The sequence below is a fragment of the Paramormyrops kingsleyae genome, chromosome 15 (genome assembly GCF_048594095.1).
Source record: "Paramormyrops kingsleyae isolate MSU_618 chromosome 15, PKINGS_0.4, whole genome shotgun sequence".
Lineage (NCBI taxonomy): Eukaryota > Metazoa > Chordata > Actinopteri > Osteoglossiformes > Mormyridae > Paramormyrops > Paramormyrops kingsleyae.
In genome coordinates, this window is record NC_132811.1 from 21418659 (window position 1) to 21438983 (window position 20325).

Sequence of the window (20325 nt, forward strand, 5' to 3'; positions counted from 1 at the left end):
GTGAGGTAAGGAGGCTCACTGGAGGTTCCCGAGGGGTCACAAGAGCCGCGGGCCGGAGGGCTTTGTGGCTGTAGGAGATGTCTGATCCGACCATGATCCTGGATGTAGAGAAACATCTCGTTGCGCCGCTAGGTTCCCTCGCTCCCTTTGTGCCCTGGCCGCACGTCCTGGGCTGGTACCGTTTGTATCACGTTTTCTTCCTTCCTGCCTGTCCCGCCTCCTTATTCCTTGACCATTTTAGAGGTCAAAATTCACAACCGTTCACGTCTGGACATGTCCGGAAGTTCCTCAGATATGATCAAAACAGGTGAGTCTCTGCAGCCTGTGTTTTGGTGGAAATCCTTCCCTCTGTAATAAGATTTCTTCAGTATCTTTTTTTCCCCTTTCATTTCATTTAATATTTGCAGCCTTGTGGGCCATAAAATACCATGATATTTGAGTTGTGCACTCGGCCAAAACAAACCCAGTGTCTTTCTGTTACGTGTGTTAAATAGCACAGTACTGTGTCATAATTTAATTTTTTATCTTTTGCTGTAATTTTTCTGAGAGGATTGGTTTTTTTTATGTTGCGTAGCTTGTTTGAAAAGGGAGCCTTTTCCAGTTTTATTTTCTGCATCCTGTGCTTTTATGTAACTTTAATCTCAAACCCCTGCCCCTAGAAAGGCAAACAGCACAATATATCCTTTAACAGGATTTTACATTAGCAGCAAACTATTTTCATTTTTAAAGTTATTCCCCAATAATCAATCAAATCTCAGATATGTGGCAAAAAAAACTTAAGGTGCCCTTAGCTGTGTGATGCTATATCTGATCATTACAATTTAGTGTCTCATAATGCTGCTTTTCTTGTACCATTACAACTGACATCCCATAATTACACTTATCTCGTGATGCTGCATTTTCTCTCTCATACCGAAGACTTCCTATGTCAAAATTAGGACATACTGTATCGTAATTAACAATCAGTGTTTCATAATTACAACTGTTTCCTAATTATGTCATCATTTTGATGCTTATATAATTGAAATATTTCTAAATTTTATTTATTTTTGCTCATATCCCATAAATACATAATGCCAACTCATCTGACAGTTACAGTTTTTTTGTATCATTAATTAAAGTCTGCAGTCAAACATTTATGATTTTTTTTTCAAAATTATTTTTGAAGAAGTCCATTAACATAACATGGCCACAGGTAGGAGAATTAAATAACCAGTGTGATAAAATGTAATAAAATGTAACAGATTATTTTGCAATGAGGTTGTTTTTTGTGAGATGATCAGTAAATGAAACAGTAAATCACTCAGTCACAACCTAAAAACAGTAATGAATAGTCAATAGTATATCTAATATATAATTATGACATTATTGATGTAAGTTATGTTTCCATTCCTGTGTGCATTTATTTGCTTTTTTGACTAAATACCGCAATATGTTGTTACTGTTATGTACTTGGTTGTACAGTATTTGTCTACCTGATTTCACCTTTAATTTTTGTTGTCTCTCTGTCTAGATTTCCAAAACACCATTACTTTCCGCATGCCTGTGTCTTTGTGTCTAAATCCACATTGTTTAGCTTAAAAGACGTAGATATGAAAAAGTGAAAGCTTGCGTTTGCATGTAGAGTATAAACCTAATATTATTACCTACGGCTACTCTGTATATTACAGTAACATATATATATATCCAGATCGCAGATTTGCTGTTGCTATGACAACAGAAATATTGCCAGGCTGTGCTGTGCCCTCCTATGCATTGTTGCCATGGCAGCCGTGAGCTCATTGTACGTACTAACTACAAAGAAATCCTTTCAAATTTGTTTCCAAAATTGTAACAGTAAGTGGTCAGTGGATTACCTGGTGGTGATTTTATTTGCCCCATTTTGTACATAGGTAATTGTGCCTCTGTTGACAACGTAATAGTACCCTTATGATATATAAAAGCCCAAATCAAATCCATACCTCCTAGAACCAAAAATTGTCAGCAGGTATAAATTAGTGGTGTAATTTTCCAGGGCCTATCAAGGGAAAGCTGCCCTGCCAGATTATTAGGATGTATGCATCGTGATGTCTTTGCAATGTTGTGGGTTTATTGGCTGACTGCCAAAGGAGAGTGTGGGTGCGTGCTGATTGGTGACCTACAAGGAGCATCTGCAGGACTCTAACGTGTCCTCTCGTTGACGCCCAGCGACGTACTCGGTCGAGATCACCGTTGAAAGGGACAGGCTCACCGGCGAGACTAAAGTGTTATCCACCAACACGCTCCTGCCGAAAGACCTCACTCAACAGGGGGTCAAGGTCTATGAGGATGACCAGAAAGGTGACTCTGCTATAGTCTGCAGTGGAGCGTCGTGCGGGCGGAAACCCATCCTGCGCAGTCCCTTTGCTTTACGAGAAGTGCCAGTCACACTCGCAGATGGGCGTTGGTCGAAACATCAGCATTTATGGCGGAGGGTTAGCATGTCCAAGCCTGAGCCCCAAAGGTCAAGAGGAAAGTGTGTCAGAAAGACCATCGGCAATGAGCCGCTTGCTAAGTGCATTACATACATCGCAGTGCAGTAAAGTTAGCGTTGCTCGCATAGGTAGTGGGGTCATTGGATACGGCAAAGCGACGAGGTGATTAGCAGGAGGCAGGTTAGCACGCCGGAGCAACTTGCAAAATGCCACTTCTCGTAAAGTATGAAAATTCAGCATGAGCGCCTCTAGCAGGGTGACCAAAAGATTGACGTGAAAACTAATGAGTATTTTTAAATGGAATGGACTATTCTGCCTGGTATCCCCTGCCCACATTCCACTGTAGGGAAGCAGCCAAACGGCTCTTGATGCTAAGAGACGATGCTTCACCAGGAGCCGGTAGCGTGGTGACTGGCTGCATCTCTGTATTGCGATGTGTCACTTGGTCACCCTGCTTCCAGCCAGAATGGGGCATGGCCCCCTCAACCCTCACCCTGCTCTTCCCATCCAGCACCACCATCAGCTCTGCAAAGCAGCGAGTCGGGCACATGCTCCCCCCCACTCTGCTCGGCCCCCCGACACCGACATTGACAGAGAAATATGGGCTCATTCCACCTCAAGTGAAGCTCTGTACACGACATCTGCAATATTTAGCTGATAATTTCGAGATTTGATAATACGACTGTATTGCTTTTAAATCCAAATGAAAAGGCAGTGATATCATTCCTTGTAATTTTGGAATCAGCCCTCTCTAGCCAAAAATCTTTTTGGAAAGTTAGTGGACTAACGCCTTTAATAGTGAGGATTTTGGATCTCGTTCCTGCAAGGGCTGGCCAGTGTCCCGGAGTGGAATTTGGCCATTTCCTGTCGCTGGAAGCGACGCTGTGAAAATTCAAGCCCATGTGTATAATGTGACGCCGTCGCCATGACGCGTCGGCCCGGCGTCCGGGGAAACGGCTGGCAGGTCAAACCTGTGACCACTGCCGAGGCCACGGTGGGTCAGGCTCGCGCATTTGTACGCCTGCCCCTCTCGCCTGCGCCGCTTCCCATGTGCAGCGTAGACCCCGTTTCTGTTAGCCTGCCTCCCCAGGCAGGCGAGCGTATGTGAGGTTCATACCCACGGTGCACTGCCGGCCTTCCTGTCACCTGCTTGCTTTTCCTGGCCTCCTTGTCTCTGCTTGAGTGACCCCTGGTCCATGGGCAGATTAAGCTTGATCACAGCAACCCCACCCACCTGTCCTCTCCATCCCCGCCTCCACCAAGCTGCCTTTGCCTGACTCCACCTTCTTTTCTCCCCCCCCCCAACAGTGGTGCACGAGGTGCGTGGCATCGACGGCGCCGTGGAGAATGGAGTGCACCTGCTCAGCTCCACGGAGGTGGATGAGCTCATCCACAAAGCCGACGAGGTCTCCATGATCGAGGCGGGGGGCACACCTAGAGCGACGGGCAGTCCCCTGGAGGCGGCACAGACCCCTAAGAAGGAGATCACAGGCATGGAAGCCAAGCCCGGCGGCGATACCCAGGACGCACTGGGCGATGCCAGCTCCGAACACCCCGTCACCATGGTGTTCATGGGATACCAGAGCGTCGAGGACGAGACGGAGACTAAGAAGGTGTTGGGTTTGGAGGGGACGGTGAAAGCAGAGCTGGTGGTCATCGAGGACGGTGAGAGCAAAGGGGGCGTCGAGGGGGCCAAGGAAGACCAGGCCCCCCCCAACGGCAGCGCCGCCGAACCCGTCAAGGTCCAGGAGGAGGGAGGGGGTAAGGGCGAGGCCGAGAGTGGGGCGGCGGAGCTCAACACCAAGGAGAAACAGCCCTGCAAGTGCTGCTCCATCATGTGAGCGGGCCGCCAGCACCCCCCGGGACACGAGCCCGCCGGACAGAAACTCTCACCCACCACAGAAACATACCATCTTTTTACGACACCCCCACTCCGTCATCATCCTTAGGGGTTTTTTATTTTACTTTTTTAAATTCTGTTTCTTTTTTTTCCACTTTGTTTGCATCCGATGCGGTCAGACCGGTTCCCACCTGGCATTCAGGAACCGGGAGCGGAGGGCCTCGTCCCCATAACCACCCGGCGCTAAGGTCATCCAACATTATCCAACGGGATTCTTTTGTAAATGACATCACTTACTCAGTGTCATGAATTTTGTAGTCTTATCTTACCGTATGAAGGACACAGATGTCCATATATAAATATATATATATATCTATATATAAATTGTTTATTTTTAAAGATATATTTATTTGGATTTTTTTAGACAAATCCCTCTGGTCACCGTGGGTGAAGACGTAAGGTATCCAGCTTGCTGTGTTTTCTTTGCTGTCACAGTTTTTCAGAGATTCAGCGAGCCAGCGGGTAAAAAAAAAACACACATTTCGAAAACCGTGTTGTAATATTTATGACTGATAATGCTGTGATGAGGTAACTGTCATGGTTTTTTTTTTCCCAGAAAGAAAAAAACCTGAATTATTCTTAAGATACGGGGAGAGGGATGGTGTCTTAAGGCTATTACCAGTGTGCAGTGTGGAGAAACGAGCGGATGTAAATTTGGACACTTGAGCAGCTCAGTGCGTTAAATGCGAGGCCAACTGAGGGTTTGCCGCCAAGCTCTCGTGCTGTTTGTGCTCGTCTCCATGTCATCGTGATGCCCTCACGTGACCTCACGTGACCTCTGTCCACGCCAGCAATCTCAGTCACACCGGCTCATTAAACTCACTGCTTTTCTTTCTGAAACAATTCTCCTTCAGCCGAATGGGGACTGAACCATGATTGTAAGAACGAGAATAACAACGATAACCTGGCCAACGTCACCCATTCTGAAGAAATAAATGCTGTTGTGTAAGGAGGGAGTGATTTGCTGGTTTAAATCCATTTAGTTTCCAATGAGAAGTCTCTGGATCGTCTGTGATGCCCACCATAGATTATCGACCTGGAGTCTGTAGTAGACGGCCAGCATCAGTGAGGTCTAAGCAGAGCTGGACGCCGATCCAGCTGAACCCAAGCAGTCATAACGAGCGTCCAGTTTGGTGTGATGCCGTCTCGATGTCACAGTGCTGCGATCATTCGTGGAGTATTTCATTTTCCTGAATCGGCATGCGGTGGATGGCTTTTTGTTATGTGCAGCCCCCCCCCACCCCCACATCACCCCCCACATCACCCCCCACATCCCTCTGAAAGAGACCCACAGCAAAAGCGGGAAAATAATCCGCCCTGCAAAGTTCCCGAGGGGGTTCACCGTCATTCGGGGAACACCCCGACGCCGCAGTCCGTGCCGTCGGCCCCGAGTCGCCCCCATCGCCGGGCCCCCGAGCTCTTTGGCTCGTGTAGGACCCTGACGTCAGAAACAGGGATGCAAGCCCTCCTCACATTCCAGGATGCTGCCACCTCTTTCCTCCCCCCAAGTGGTGATATTTGCTCCAGTTGCTGTTCAGTCACCCCTCCCGCACTTAGAGAGCGATAGTTGTTTTTCTTTCGTTTCTCTGTGCCTGTTCTTTTCATCCTGTTTTTTTTTTTGTTTCTTTGTTTTGCTGCCTTGTAGACATATAGAAGCTTGGGTTTATTATTATTATGGATTATTATTATTATTATTATTATTATTTTATTAGCAGTATTTGGAGCTAAATTTTCAGCTAAGCTAAAAAAGTCCTGTAATTATTGTCCTTTGTATGGTGAGATGGGATAATGAGACGGATTGTCAAGCAAATTGCCTGTGTTGTGCTTCTCCCACCAATTTGCTGACAAACCCCAGTGTGCCTGCTGGTCCGTGTGTAATTTTTCTTCAAAATAAAAGTTTTATTTGGGAAGCTGGCCGAACAACAAGTGGTTTCTGTGGACTCTGGTACTTTTAACTTGAAAAAATCCCACGGCCTGTGAGTTTGTCGTGCCTCCTGCTTGCACTGGTTATGCTGCGTGTCTTTCTTTGCAAAAATACAAATAAAAATGCTTCGGTCTTAGGGACGGTCATATTTCAACACTTTTACATTTTTCTATTGTCTCTACATCTGTAGGATGGGTTTTAAGGAGTAGTTTGGTCATTTCTGTGAAGGTAGATTTTTAAAGTGGTGTTTTATCCAAATTTCAAAATGGTGCTTGAAGTGTGTTACCAGTCCAAAAAAGCAAATAATGTCTTGGTATTCATGCACTGTTGGTAAATGCGTTTCGTGTCCATTGGAGAACCAGACTGCATATGCTGAAAGCAAATCTGTTTCTCTCTTGCTTCTGTTTGACACCCTCCCCATCCCCCTCCCCTTATCAGTCAGGCAGAGTCATCTGCGTTAGCTTCTTTAGCCATCGGCATGTCGAATTCGGGCCCCACAGTGCCCCCTCTGGCCCTCAGAGTGGGAGCGCCAGGCCGGATGCAGTGATAGCGTCCCCGTTCTCCTTGGCATAGCGCCCCACGGTGGCCACTCACTGGTAATCGCATATCTAATACTCCCTCAGCGGGCTTCTCAAACCTATGCAACAGAATATCTGCATGCATGTTTACATGATCCAAATTAAAAAAAAATGTTTTTGACTGTATTACATGCAAAAATCCCTGCATTTCTAAAATAATCTGCTTATCAGTGTAACGCCCACCTTCCTAAAGTCTGCAATCATTTATGTTGTTGAAACTTCATTTAAAACTCTTCACATATATATTCCCGCTCACCGTAAGGTGTGGCCACTTTTAAATGCAGGCTCGAGATCAGAAGTTTATGTGGACAGGGGATCTTTCAAGCAGGAGAGTTAAGCAGCTTTGGACAGAGCCAAGATGAACGTTTGAGGTGGATACGCAAGGATGCTGAAATGTGCTGTTTGTACCCAGGAGCCTCCTAAGGGTTGAGTACTGGGTGACTGAAGCTGTGTGTGGACTCACCTAGACCTGATTACATCAGGTTTAGGCTCAGTATGAGGGAGTAGGAAAGTAGGAATTACAAGGAGATGTTTGAATGTGTACGCTGTACGAACACAGAGGTGTTTTTCTGGAATATTATATATAGATTGTTGTTCACTCCACAATATGCTAATTGGTGGAGACACTTCCAGTGGCCTCGGGTTTGAAATTGAGATCTTACCTATTCATAGCTCCTCTTTGCCTGTTCTCCAAAAAAAAAATCTCCAAACTATTTTGTCTTTTCTTCTGCTATGAAAAAAACAAGATCATTAACTCTCTGCTGGAATACAGCCTGGAACAGAGGTCCTCAGTACAGTGTAATTTTTTATTTATTTTTTTTGGGAAGCCTCATTCAGATAGTTGGACACATTGTGAAAATGAGATTCGCAGAGTGCTAGACTTGTTGGGGATTGCAGTAATCTTTTCATGCACATTTACTAAATGTAAAACCTTCCATGGGACATGGCACAATTTTTAGAAATTTATATTCTAATTGATACAGCCAACCGGCTCCTATCTGTATGCGTAGGTTCAGTTGGCTGGTTCAACTCAGCTTTTGGCTTATCTCTTAAGGAAGCTTAACTGTCATTCAAAGCTACAGTGCTCAAATCCACTCTGGAGACTCCCTTTGAAACTCAACTTCAATTTAAGGCAAGAGGTGTTTCTGTAATTAAGTCCTTGACACATGCTTACTCACCTTCAGATGGAGCATGGGGTGAGTCAGACGTTCTCGGCGTCGAATCAGTCCATGCACTCCCACAAGGCCAAAGCGACGCTGACGTGACATCATCATGTGCGGAATGCTTTTCCAGCATCGAAAAAATTAGAGGAGTGACCATTCTGGAAATACACGATATGTTCGCCGTTCTGTTACGGCTGGCACACATCTTCAGTAGCGCTTGGCTTAGTGTGGCTGCAGTGGACGTCACATGACTGTTCCCTTCATATTTTGCTGGCATCCATTGCCATAGTTACCTCAGGCCCCTGCTTAGCAACCCCCCCCCCCCCCCCCACCCCGACACTCTGTACTGACATTCCAGTTCTGACGCGTTAGACAACCCTAATGCCTTGTAGTCTGGTTCAGTCCAGGCCTCTTTTTGTAACTGCATGCTTTTTATAAGTATATAACCCTACCTATTAAAGTCCTTGTGAAGAAATGTATCTTTCTCTTATTATAGTGAACCCTCCATCTCTCCCATACGTCTGGTTCCTGCACAGCTAACGGTGCAGTGAAACTGCTGTTGTTTCTCCTGCCTTATAAGGTGTCAAGGTTTTCTTTATTACAAACTGGCAAGTGATGTAGAAAGTGTTGGAAACAATAAAATGTAACGTGCTTTAAAGCAACCGCTTCTTCTCTTGTTCTTTATCTCTCCTTTTCAAATTCCGGATGTTGAGAACCAGCCTCAGCAGGGCGTTGCCTGTTCCCCATCGTCTTCTCACTAGACTCCCACAAAAAGATGAAAATATCCCCCCAATAGTATGTGTGTGACGCCTCCCCTTAATTGGTTCCGCAGCGTGGCAGAAAATTCCCGTGCTTATTGTCACATGTGGGTGTTAGAGAGCATTGTTTGCCTTTGTGATGCGCTCGCTGACAGCCGCATTCCGAAGCGAGTCCCCTGCCCTCAGCGTAGGCCTTGTGACAGCAGGACACAAAAAATAAATAAACAGGGGCTCAGTGACACCATTCCTGCATCCAATCTCTCGTAGGCCCCTATAGAACCCGGGCGATAACTCCAGAACTGTGCCCGTTGGTTGACAGGGTTGGAGAGGGTGGGACATACGGAGGCAGGAACAGCGGGGAGAACCGGTCAGCCAAAGTCTCAGGGGCTGGCCCCACACCGGAATCCAGGGGGCTAGGCTAACATTGGCGCTTCGTCCTAGACTAGAAACACCTAGAACATCTGATGTAAAGGATTCACTTGCCTTCGATTTCAGCTGTTCAGCAGTGCAGTGCTTAAGATACCTGGTTCATAACAAATGCAAAGAGGTAGAAATATCAGGCCAATATATCCCAGCCTTCAGGCCTGTAGCAGTAAGTAAACCATCCACACCAATAAAAAACCGAAAGGATACAGGTTTGAAAACATGGACGACTTGTTTTTCTGCAGAAGATTGAGTAGTGAATGTGATGCTAATACAAGATCTCTGGCAATTGGCGATTCTACACCTTATTTTTTGTCTCAGACCCCCTGAATAATTTTTCAAAACCATATATCCCATATTTTTGCATACATTTCGTACCTCCTGCTCAATACATTTTAAGGTGGGGGACATTGGGTCACTTCCACCCTTGCAGTCCATGCACTCAGATATGCAGCAGCCTAAAGGTGCATGTTGCCATAAGAAGCACCTAACAGACCAAGGTAAGCTGGCAAAATCATCTGTGACAAGAACCGAAGCAAATATACACCAGCTACTGGTGACATATTTGCCTTATTCAGTGATTTACTACGTGTGCTATAGAGGTGATCTTTGAATGTTCAGCACTTCAGCAGTTTAATATTTCATCAAACATTAGAAATCCTGTCACCAAAAACTCATTATTTCAGCATTTGTGCATCTGCTATGTATATTATATAACTTTGAAGGTGTGTCGAGTTCTTTACAGTTGAAATGCTGAAGTAAGGTTGTATTGACACCAATTATTTAATGCCTTTCTTGTATAATTTTCTGTTCAAGCATAATTTTTCTTAAAAAAATTAAACAAATGTGTGAATTACACGTGCAAACAGAGCAGTGTACATCTATTTTAAGACTTTGCAGTAATAGCCAGGAAAAAAGTGACAGACCTTATTCTGTATATTTTCCTCCGTTTTTATATTTAAATCTGCTGTGGTTTGCGCCTGCCATGCTGTTCATTGGAACGTGTTGTGCTTGTCCCCATAAGGGTGTCCCATCCTCTGGTGGCCTGCACACCATCTTCTGCTTTAGTTCCTTTTGATGCAACCCCTTCCACTCACGCGACACATGGTGCGTCACACACCCCTTATGTCAAGTACATGCAATGTGGTTATTTCTCAGGCAAGGTAGCCTATAGAATGCTACTTTCTGTGTATAAATGTCCAGTGACTCTATTATAAATTTAGTTCCGTAACTTCACATTGAATTATTCTTAGAATTGCACTGTGTTGTAATTGGGTAATTGAAATTGTTATGATGATGTTGAGTGGGCAGATGCATCTTAAATGCATCCTTGAATTACTCTGCCCAATCTCTAATTCATCTTATTGAGTTACAGTCTAAGTGGGATGGGATGCCAGGCTGCCTCTGGATAACGTGCAGAGATTCACCGGGAGCCCGACCAGGATATGCAGCTGGGAGATGGAAGAATGGCAAAACTGTACATTAAGACATGATAAAATCCTCTCTACTCTTGCTAGGAGAAATGCAAGAAATGATTAAGGAAGTTGACACGCATTTTGCACCTTGCAGCCCATACACTTATTTACGTAACTTTTTTTCATACCACTAGAGGTCAGTAAATCATAAACGAGAGATTCCTTCAGACCAACTGGATCTTCACGTGCTCTTGACTTTGCGAAATTTGCATATGGCTCAAGCTTCTGTTTTTGGCGTTATTTATGCCATTAACAGATTTTTCACGTCACTCATGCCTTATTCATACATGCCATCAGGATAGCCAATGATCAATCCCATTCCTGGGCTGAACTCAGTCTTCCCGCTTCCCTCTTGAACTTTGGTTTCCCTCACACCATTTGACCTTGAGTATTTATGAGCAGTAAAAGCCTAGATACAGGCGTCTCTTTTCTATGTACCTGGGTGTGCAATCTCACCTCTGTCTCTATGTGCAGATAAACATATTTCTGACTGGGCATGGTGACTGAATACTGAAGTCAAGCTGCAGTTCCCAGCTAAACCTCATGCAAATTCTGAGGTAGGTCTACTACGCATTGTAACGGAAAGCATGAAAGAAACCGTTTTCTGACTGTTTTAGCCACCTACACACTTTTATTGCTCTCATAAATTTATGCTGAACAAAAGGGTGGTTTGCTTCTCAAATGAGGAATTTCATGGGAGGGGCACCAATTAACTTCCCTTTGCCTCTCCAAAGGTCTGACAATATTTATCTTCTCCGACATTGTTTCCTTAACGGTAAATGCAATGCTTTCTGTCTTTAGCTCTGGGTTTTTATGTGACTCTAACGCTTTATTAAGCTGCATTTAGAAAGTCTATCACAATAGCTACCCACCAACATACATAAATATAATATATTAGGGCCAGCAGCCTAAATAAATGGAGTAAATTTGAAGTAGGTGTCTAATTTAACTTTGCTTATACATGTTCGCACTGCATCTTGACACTTATTTCATAGGCTTTAGGTTACAAATGAATCATGTATGGTACAGGTTCATTAATCAAAGGCACCACTACTATACCCTCATCATTCAACACATATTTTGAATATTTTGATTAAATATTACAGCATATTAGACATCATGTCCCATATAGCAAAGACAGACTTCTATCATGGCTAATCTTCACTACTCGGGTTAGCTGACTTGAGGCTACAGGTTGGCAGGACTCTGCCTATCGGTGTTGAGCTTCTTTGGGGGACGATAGTGTGACTGGTAAAAACAGGCTTCACTAGCTCCACCCCCTCGCAGCTCAGCCAATGGGGGCTGGCAGAGGTGCCAGTTCCTGGAAGTTGAAGGATGGGGCTTATCAGGGATACACAGTCCGGTTTTAAATGTGAGGGTAGTCACACACAAACACACAGAGCCAGAAGGTCCAGGAGACATACTCTGTACTTAGACCCTGCTTAGCAATGTTCAGAAGATCTATGTGAGTACATTCCTGTGCAATTTTATACATTAATCATCTGAACTTTTTCCTTTAATTCAATCAATCAATGCAATACCTATTTCCCTCCATCTGTGCTGAGCATTGCTGTATATTTATTTTAGCCTTTTGCCTTATTTTGAAACAACTTTATGTGAACATTATGTGCCATTAAACTTGTCACATGAATCATGGTAAACGTGAAAGAAGTTATGTTACAATTTTCTTAAAACATTACAAGATATGTATGAGATATTTTAATAATATCAAACACACAAAACCCAAAATTTTATCCTTGATCACTGATAATGTGAACTCTAGTTATTGTTTTCCATGGATATATAAACTAAAGGACAGATGAATCTTTATAATAACCGTTCTTTTAATTAGTACATAATTCACAATAGAATAAACAAATCATGCAGTATCTTGTATGTTTATCCTTTTTACAGCCTTATTTCTTGTGCATGAGGCCTATCTAGTGTTCAACTATTTTGAATGTAATATTATTTCTACCTGCCATTCGGCTAATAGTGCCTTACGAATCATTTGATTACATTCAGGGAACACTGAGTTATAGATCGGCATCTCTGACCCACACAGCTCGGCTCTGTCTGACAGTCCCGAAGATGACAGAGGAATGGGGCCCAGCATGATGTTGTACATCCACCTCTAATGCCTTTTATGCCTTTTATTATGCTGTAAAACTGTGAGAGGGTGATGGAAAACTGCACCAAAAAATCCCTACATCTCTACAGCTTAAGTTAAGGTTTTCTGGCCAGAATCATGTAGTCGGTAACTGGGTTGAAAGAACAGTTGCGATTTAACTAAACTCTGGATATACCAGCCTTGCAGAAAACATGCTGCCACATAAAACTTTGTATTATTTGAATCAACTCTATTGTTACACAATAATTTGTAGCAAAGGGTCCTACAAAAGAAAATGACATTGCTGTAAGTTATGGATAAATTATGATATGTTGCTATATGATTATGATCATCTGAGTGAGCTTGTTATGTAATAGTCACAGAATATAAGTACAGGTTCATGCTTTTTGTTGTCAGAATGTTGTCAAGTGTAGACTTTTCTTAGTTCTTTTCTACATTCAGCACAGCTTTGGTATTGCAGCTAAATGTGACTATATGCTTACTTGTGGGTTAGGTTTAATATTGCACTTGTGCTCGTGCTGTGCCCACCCATCACCCGGTGATGTTACTCCCCTGCTACCGTTCTGTTTATCACCCAGAAAGTGCTGGCTTTTTTACTGCATAACAACGCTGGGCCACTTTTTAAACGTGCACCTGATCCATATTATCATACACAGGCTGGGCAGCTCGAGGTCCAAGCTTAATAAAATAAATAAAATAAAGCCGTGCTTCAGTTTTCACTTTTCAGTGGGACCGTAGCTGTCTAGTATGCCTGCTGTACTCAGGGTCAGCATGTTAATTATCAAGTTTAATAAAACCAGTCATTGGGAGCTGGGTGGCAGCAGAAATGTGGACTGTCTGGCAGGGAGTTGGGAGGCAGCAAAAATGTGGACTGTCTGGCAGGGAGTTGGGAGGCAGCAAAAATGTGGACTGTCTGGCAGGGAGTTGGGAGGCAGCAAAAATGTGGACTGTCTGGCAGGGAGTTGGGAGGCAGCAAAAATGTGGACTGTCTGGCAGGGAGTTGGGAGGCAGCAAAAATGGGGCCTGTCTGGCAGGGAGTTGGGAGGCAGCAAAAATGGGGCCTGTCTGGCAGGGAGTTGGGAGGCAGCAAAAATGTGGACTGTCTGGGGGTGCCCAAGGGCTGGGTTGAGAAACACCGCAATAGGTTACTTAAAATTCTGCATCCCCAATGTTCAAACCAAAGTTACGCCCTTGAGTATATCTGCTTTACTCAGGGCCAGCCCATTAATTAAGCTGCAGAGTTGCAACTCCCTCATTGATTTGCTTTTGTCTTGCTGCTTGCTGTGTCCATTGACTGAGTGGGCAAACATTAATATATGAAATTATTTTTGCTTGTTTTTATGGGCATGCTGGATTTATCTGACTTTTCTTCAGTCTTGGCTTTTATTATATGAACTCATCATGAGAGATAATGACATGCCAATGGTTTGCCAGCATTGTTATCTGTGACTGTGATTCCTGCTGTTTCCCAGTTATTAGACCATGCTAGGAATGTTCATTATACGTGCAATTAGCCTCTTTATCTGTATCAGTTTGTGTTTGTTGAGAAAAGGCTGCTTCTGTTTCCTGGTGCTGTGAACCTTGAATTGTAATTAAAAATGTCTGAAATTACTCCGCTCCATAGACATTTTGGAATCCATGTGAATTAATCTAATTCAATGAATGCATTAAATTCATTTTGCATCACTGCAAAAATTAAAGTACAATGAGGCTCTGTGACCAGGATGACACAGTATCTCAGTGGGTAATGCCATGAGCCAGGGTTGGGCAATCTTACCCAGAAAGGGCCGGTGTGTATGCAGGTTTTCGCTGAAACTCCCTAATTAGATTACTAATTAGAGGACTGATTGGCTGAAGAGTCCTCACACCTGGGTTTGAACAGCTGACCTACAGGTTATCCCAAAAACCTGCACACACACCGACCCTTTGCGGATAAGATTGCCCACCCTGCGGTAGGCTGACACCCTAGGGTGGGGGGCTCAGATCGTACCCCTGTGTCTGTGGAGGTGTTCCTGCTCTGTGTGTGTGTGTGTGTGTGTGGTCCAGGTATACCTTACCTTGTGGGAACCAAATGTTCCCACTATGTGATGAATACCCGTTTTTTTACCTATGGGAAAATTCTATTTTATAAAATTTCATGACTGCAATGAAAAAACTAAAAATGCAACTATTGTACTTTGTTTGGTTACTTATGGTTATCTTTACTTATGGCTAAGGTTATGGCTGCGTAGGGGTTAAGGTCATCATAGCTGGGATTGGGGTTATACCCCCAAAAATTAATGGAGAGCTCTTTTAAAGATATGAAATATTTGTGTGTGTGTGTGTGTGTGTGTGTGTGTGTGTGTGTGTGTGTGTTTTATTTTATAAAAATCGGTGACTGCTATGAAAAAACTAAAAATGCAAAAACTCTTGTATTTTGTTAGGTTACTTATGGTTATGGTTAGGGCAGGGTAGGAGTTAAGGTTGTCATAGTTAGCGTTAGCATTTTTCCCATTGAAATGAATGAGCGGTCCCCATAAGGATATGTTTACCCTACGTGTGTGTGTGTGTGTGTGTGAGACAGAGAGAGAGAGAGAGAGAGAGAGAGATTTACTCAAGTCAGTTTCTCTGTTTATATCTTTTGGATCAGACATCATAACATAACTCATTTATACAGTACCAGTCAAAAGTTTGGACGACAAGCCACCTACAAAGCAGGGGGATGGTGTCGCATCACATGACCTGGCCACCTGACCTAAACACAGGAGAAATTGTTTGGGAATAGTTTGACTAGAGAGTGAAGGAAAAGCGGCCAATGAGTGCTCAGCATGTGTAAAAGCATCCCAGGAGGCCACGTCATGAAACTGGTGTAGAGGAGACAGTAGGGTCAGCCAGTCCCTGGAGCAGTTGTGGTTAAGGGCCTTGTTCAAGGACCCAATGGTGGGATAACTTTGCTGATCCATGGATTTGAACCAGCAGTCCCAACCCATAGAGCTGCCCCCCCAAAACAATTTTTTTTGGTCAGTGCATAATTCCATAAATGTTATTTGATAGTTTTGATGTCTTTATAATTATTGTAAAATGTAGAGAGGAATACAAATAAACCCTTTCTATCAGTAGGTGCCTCCAAACTATTGATGGACACTGTACAAAATTAACAAATGAGTTGTACATTGACGTAATCAATATCCATATTCCTGATACCAAGAATGCTGGGTGTAAAAAAAATTAAAAGAATAGTTCCTACTAAACATACTGAATAATGAATCACACTGATGCATTCTACAAGACAAACGAGCAAGTTTTGTTTGGGCTTGTACTTTTATAAATTTGCATTAATTTACTCTTTGTTGCACCAAACCACTGACAGGGTGTGCTGCCAGTGATGCAAGAAGATCAAATATCGATGCCGTCTCACCAAGCCCCTGCCACACAAGCACCTCCATCTCCACAGGAAGGTGCTCCATCCAGACCACTAATGGAGAGCATGCCCAAGAAGTGGGTGATGCAGCCACTGTCCCCTAGACTGGAACCAGCAGACTTAAGAACCGTGCTCTGTTCTAGCGGAGAAGAAAGCAGTTGGGACAGCACATGGACCTGCAGTGAGAGACGGGGCCTGAATGACTCACTAACCTCGGTGACATTGCAGGAGACGGAGAGTGATAATGACGTGTTTGAAAGGCCCTGGAAGGTGCAGGTTTCTGAGGGAAGCTACAGCAAGGACCACCATCCCAGTAGTCCTACTAGCATTAGCAGTGATAGTAGCTCAGGCACTTGGCATGGCTTCTACTCCTTCATGGGCGAAGACGTGGAGAAGACAGAGGCCTGGATGGTCTCCCCAGAGAGACAGAACAAACTAGCCACCCTCAAGGAGGCAAATGGCTTCAAGTTGCAGGCGTACAGCGAGAAGAAGCCGGAGAAGCTCTTCCAGGATGGCGAGGAGGACTCGTTCTCCCAGGTAGCCGCTGTGCCTGCGATAGTGCAAGATGACCTGGAGCAAGTTCAGCAAAGGTTGGAGATCATCCACAGCCAGGCACCGAAGAGGAAACCTGTTGACATAGAGCAGTGGGAGGCACTTGAAGACTTGGACCTCAGCAATCCGCCCCAGAGGGTGTTGGATGGGCTGAGCCTCTACTATAGCCCATCCAGGGCAGATCGAGAGACAGCCAAGGCAGAGCCTGGCGCCATTGACACAGAGAAGATTAACTTCAATATAGCACGGCAACAGTTCCTCACAATGGAACAGTCCCGATCCAACCTCTTCCAGAATGTTCCTCAGGAACCTTACCAATCTGCAAACAAAGAACGACCACCACAAGCTGAGGGAGGGCTGGTCATGCTGAGGAGACATGGTTATGAGAGCCTCACTGGAGAGAAACCAATCAGGAGTCAAAACCAAGAATCATATTCAATTAGGAATGACTTATTTGATAACAAATGCGTAACAGTTTACACATCAGAGGAAACAACCGCAAACCAAAGCTGCTGTGATGAGAAGCTTGGCTGTGGATCCATGCTTCCACCAGGCCATGTGAGTGATCAGTATGCCTTCATGGGGCAGGAATACGGTCAGGAGCCACAACCTTTAGATGAGGCCGAGACACCCATCGAGAAGGAGATCCGTCTCGCCCAGGAGAGGGAAGAGAGTTTGCGACGAGAGCGAGGCATCAAGCACACAAACATAAAGGAGATGGTGGAAATTAAAACCAAGCCATTTCTTTCTCGGACAGGACCCATCGGCACACCAACCAAGGCCAGGGATAAGGGCAGAGTAAGCTTCTTCCTCCAGCGGGAGATAGAGCTGGAGAGCCAGCGAGAAGAAAAGCTGCACCATCAAGGGAGAGCGTCGAGTCTGTATAACGATGGCGCTCCCCAGGAACTGGGAGATAGGATGGAGGTCATTGAGCAGCAAGCAGACGAGGTTCCAGTCACGCCCCCCAAGACGAGCATCACAGGAAACCACCTTGATGCGATGCAAATCAAAACAGGTGCTGAGGAGGCGCTCAGGACACCAGACTGCAGCACCCCAGCAGAATGGAGACGTGACAGCAAAACAGAAGATGTCCTGTCTCCTTGCTGTCCTCACCGGCACCCTGAGGAAACAGCTCAGTGGATACTCGACAATAGATCGGTGCAAAACAGTTACAGTCCCTCTCCATCCACTCCCTCCACACCCACTGACCTGCGACTCTTGTGGCCTTCACTGACTGGGAGGTACATCGTGCCCCAGGCAGGGTCCCATGAGAAGTTCAGTCTGAGGCCTCGCAAGGTGGACACCCCAGAGGCAATTCTCAAAGAGATAGAGCAAGACATCAAAAGAGAGGAGGAGCTTCGGCTACTGCGGGGTGGCGGCAGCTTGGCCCAGCTTCATGATGAGGGCCTGGATAATGTGGATAAGAGAGCACCCTCTACTGGTACAACGCTCATGTCCCCTGAGGCACAGCCAGGCAAAAGCTGGCCAGGCCTGTCTTCCCCCTGGGGTCTCAGAGCCACCCAAGCGACTTTGGTGACAACAAAAGGTATGAGCTGTTGATGCCTTTGTGTCATCTGTGCCCAGAATGTACATCCATCACGTAACTTCAGAAGTTATATGATGACAGTCTTGCTGTTATTCCTGTCATCCTTAGATGTCTTGTATATCTCAGGACTCTATTATTTATTATTTTTGCACCCTACCATTTCTCTTTTTGTATCAGTACTTTAATCTTCAAATTCTTAAGGTAAAGTTCTCTTATGTTATTCACATGTGGAATGACTGACTTGAACTTTGTACGTGTCATACAGACTAAAACTGGTGCTTTGCTGTGCTGCAGTTAATAATTGAAAGAGAGCACCGTCCTTCTCTGGAAACAGCTAAAATAAGTCACAAAGGGCTTGGTAACACACCCAAAAGTGTTTCCCAGACTGCACACTCAGCATTAGCTCATCCATGGCAGAATAATATCGCCATCTGCTGGTGAAAGTATGGCAATGTGTTTCACTGTTCGTTACAGCTTTTGGAAATGGGTTTGACCATCCATTCTTTGCTTTAATCTACAGTGTTAGTCGCTGCTTCACAAAACTACCAGGCATAGGGATATCTGTTTTTCTGTTTCATATTATAATGCAGATTAATATCAATTCCCTAAAGCTATAAAATTACAGAAGTTCAAAAGACTACAATATGGTAGAAGACAATACAGTTTAATATATTGTATTTTATATTATACTGAACATCTTGGCCATGTGACACAGTGACGCAAAACAATGTTTTTGTCTTCGTTGTCTCTCGGTTACAGCTAGCTCCGCCCTGCCCCCCCCATCAGTCCCCAGCTTCCCCTCCATCCCTGTCGTGACGGCCCAACCCTGGAGCTCCTCTTGGCAAGACTCACCCAGCCCGGCCAGAGTCCACGCCCAGAAGCCGCAGACAATGAGGTCCGGGGCAGGTGGCGCAGTCGCACAGAAGGGCCTGACCGAAACCCTGCTGGGGGACATGGAAGACAGGAGCCCCAGGCTGAAGCTGGAGGAGAGCGTGGTTAGTGGAAAAGGGGGGCTTTGCTCTGTCCTGTACAGCAGTGTTTCCCAGTCCAAAATGGGGACTGTCTGTGGGTCCTTGAAGAATAGAATGAGAAACACTGCTGTACAGGGACAGCGGTCTTTTACACATTATATTTTTACTTCAGTTTCACACTAGCTATCCACATCTATTTCTGTACCCTGTGACGTATCGACTGACAAAACATTCTATGAGGAAATGACACCTTTTTCATACTCCCCACCCACGCACATCTGACAGTGGGTGCTGCAGTTCTGATGTATATATGCTGAGAGTAGAGGTGTGGGGGAGCTGGAGATGTGAACAACCTTACAGCTCCAGGGCCTACAGAGGTGACACCTTTTCCCCCTGTTTTACTCGCTGTCAGCAGCTTGAAAATGAGGGTAATGTGTGGCCCAGAGGATTAGGATTCCATGCCTGTGATCAGAAAGCAGAGGTGGTTAGTCCAGGTCCAGAAAATCAAAAATCCAGACCAAGATTTTGTTTCAACCATACACTTCACTATAAAGAGTCACAGTCACAGAGTACTCAACCAGTTGGCTGAAACAAAATCTTGGTCTGGATTTTTACTTTCTGGACCTGAATTATCCATCTCCAGTTCAAATCTCTGTGGTGGGCAGAGCAACTGGCTGATCCTACCTTCACAGTTTTACATTTCTTTGGATAAAACACTCAGCTAAAAAGATACAATGCAAATAAAAACATCCATGTAAATAATGCACTGATAAAGATTCACCGGATGATGAAGCATGGTTGGAAACTCCTGACTATACATCTTCTTTGTCTTGCAGTACGCTGGAATCCATCCAACTGATGATGTAAATAGTGAGGTAACTATTCATTGTAACCTGCAATACGTAAAGACCTAGTGAGGCTTCCTTAGATTTACAAAAATCAGCCTGCATTCCGTCCAGTCACTACAGCCAGGCTGTGCATCCCTATGATCTGGCTGTGAAAGGACGAGATGTGAGGTTCACCTCTGCTGTCATGTCTGGCTCTCCCCTTG

At 44.7% G+C, this 20325-nt stretch overlaps 1 protein-coding gene across 1 annotated transcript in view; it reads left to right on the forward strand.

The window, feature by feature from the left end:
- Window positions 1-20325, forward strand: part of palm1a (paralemmin 1a) — a 47946-nt gene that overhangs the window by 25818 nt on the left and 1803 nt on the right. Inside the window, exons 7-12 of the mRNA XM_072700092.1 lie at window positions 242-307; window positions 2188-2319; window positions 3762-4291; window positions 16155-18303; window positions 19063-19298; window positions 20111-20149. Of these exons, the coding sequence (XP_072556193.1) occupies window positions 242-307; window positions 2188-2319; window positions 3762-4291; window positions 16155-18303; window positions 19063-19298; window positions 20111-20149 (3152 nt within the window). The remainder of the gene's footprint in view (window positions 1-241; window positions 308-2187; window positions 2320-3761; window positions 4292-16154; window positions 18304-19062; window positions 19299-20110; window positions 20150-20325) is intronic.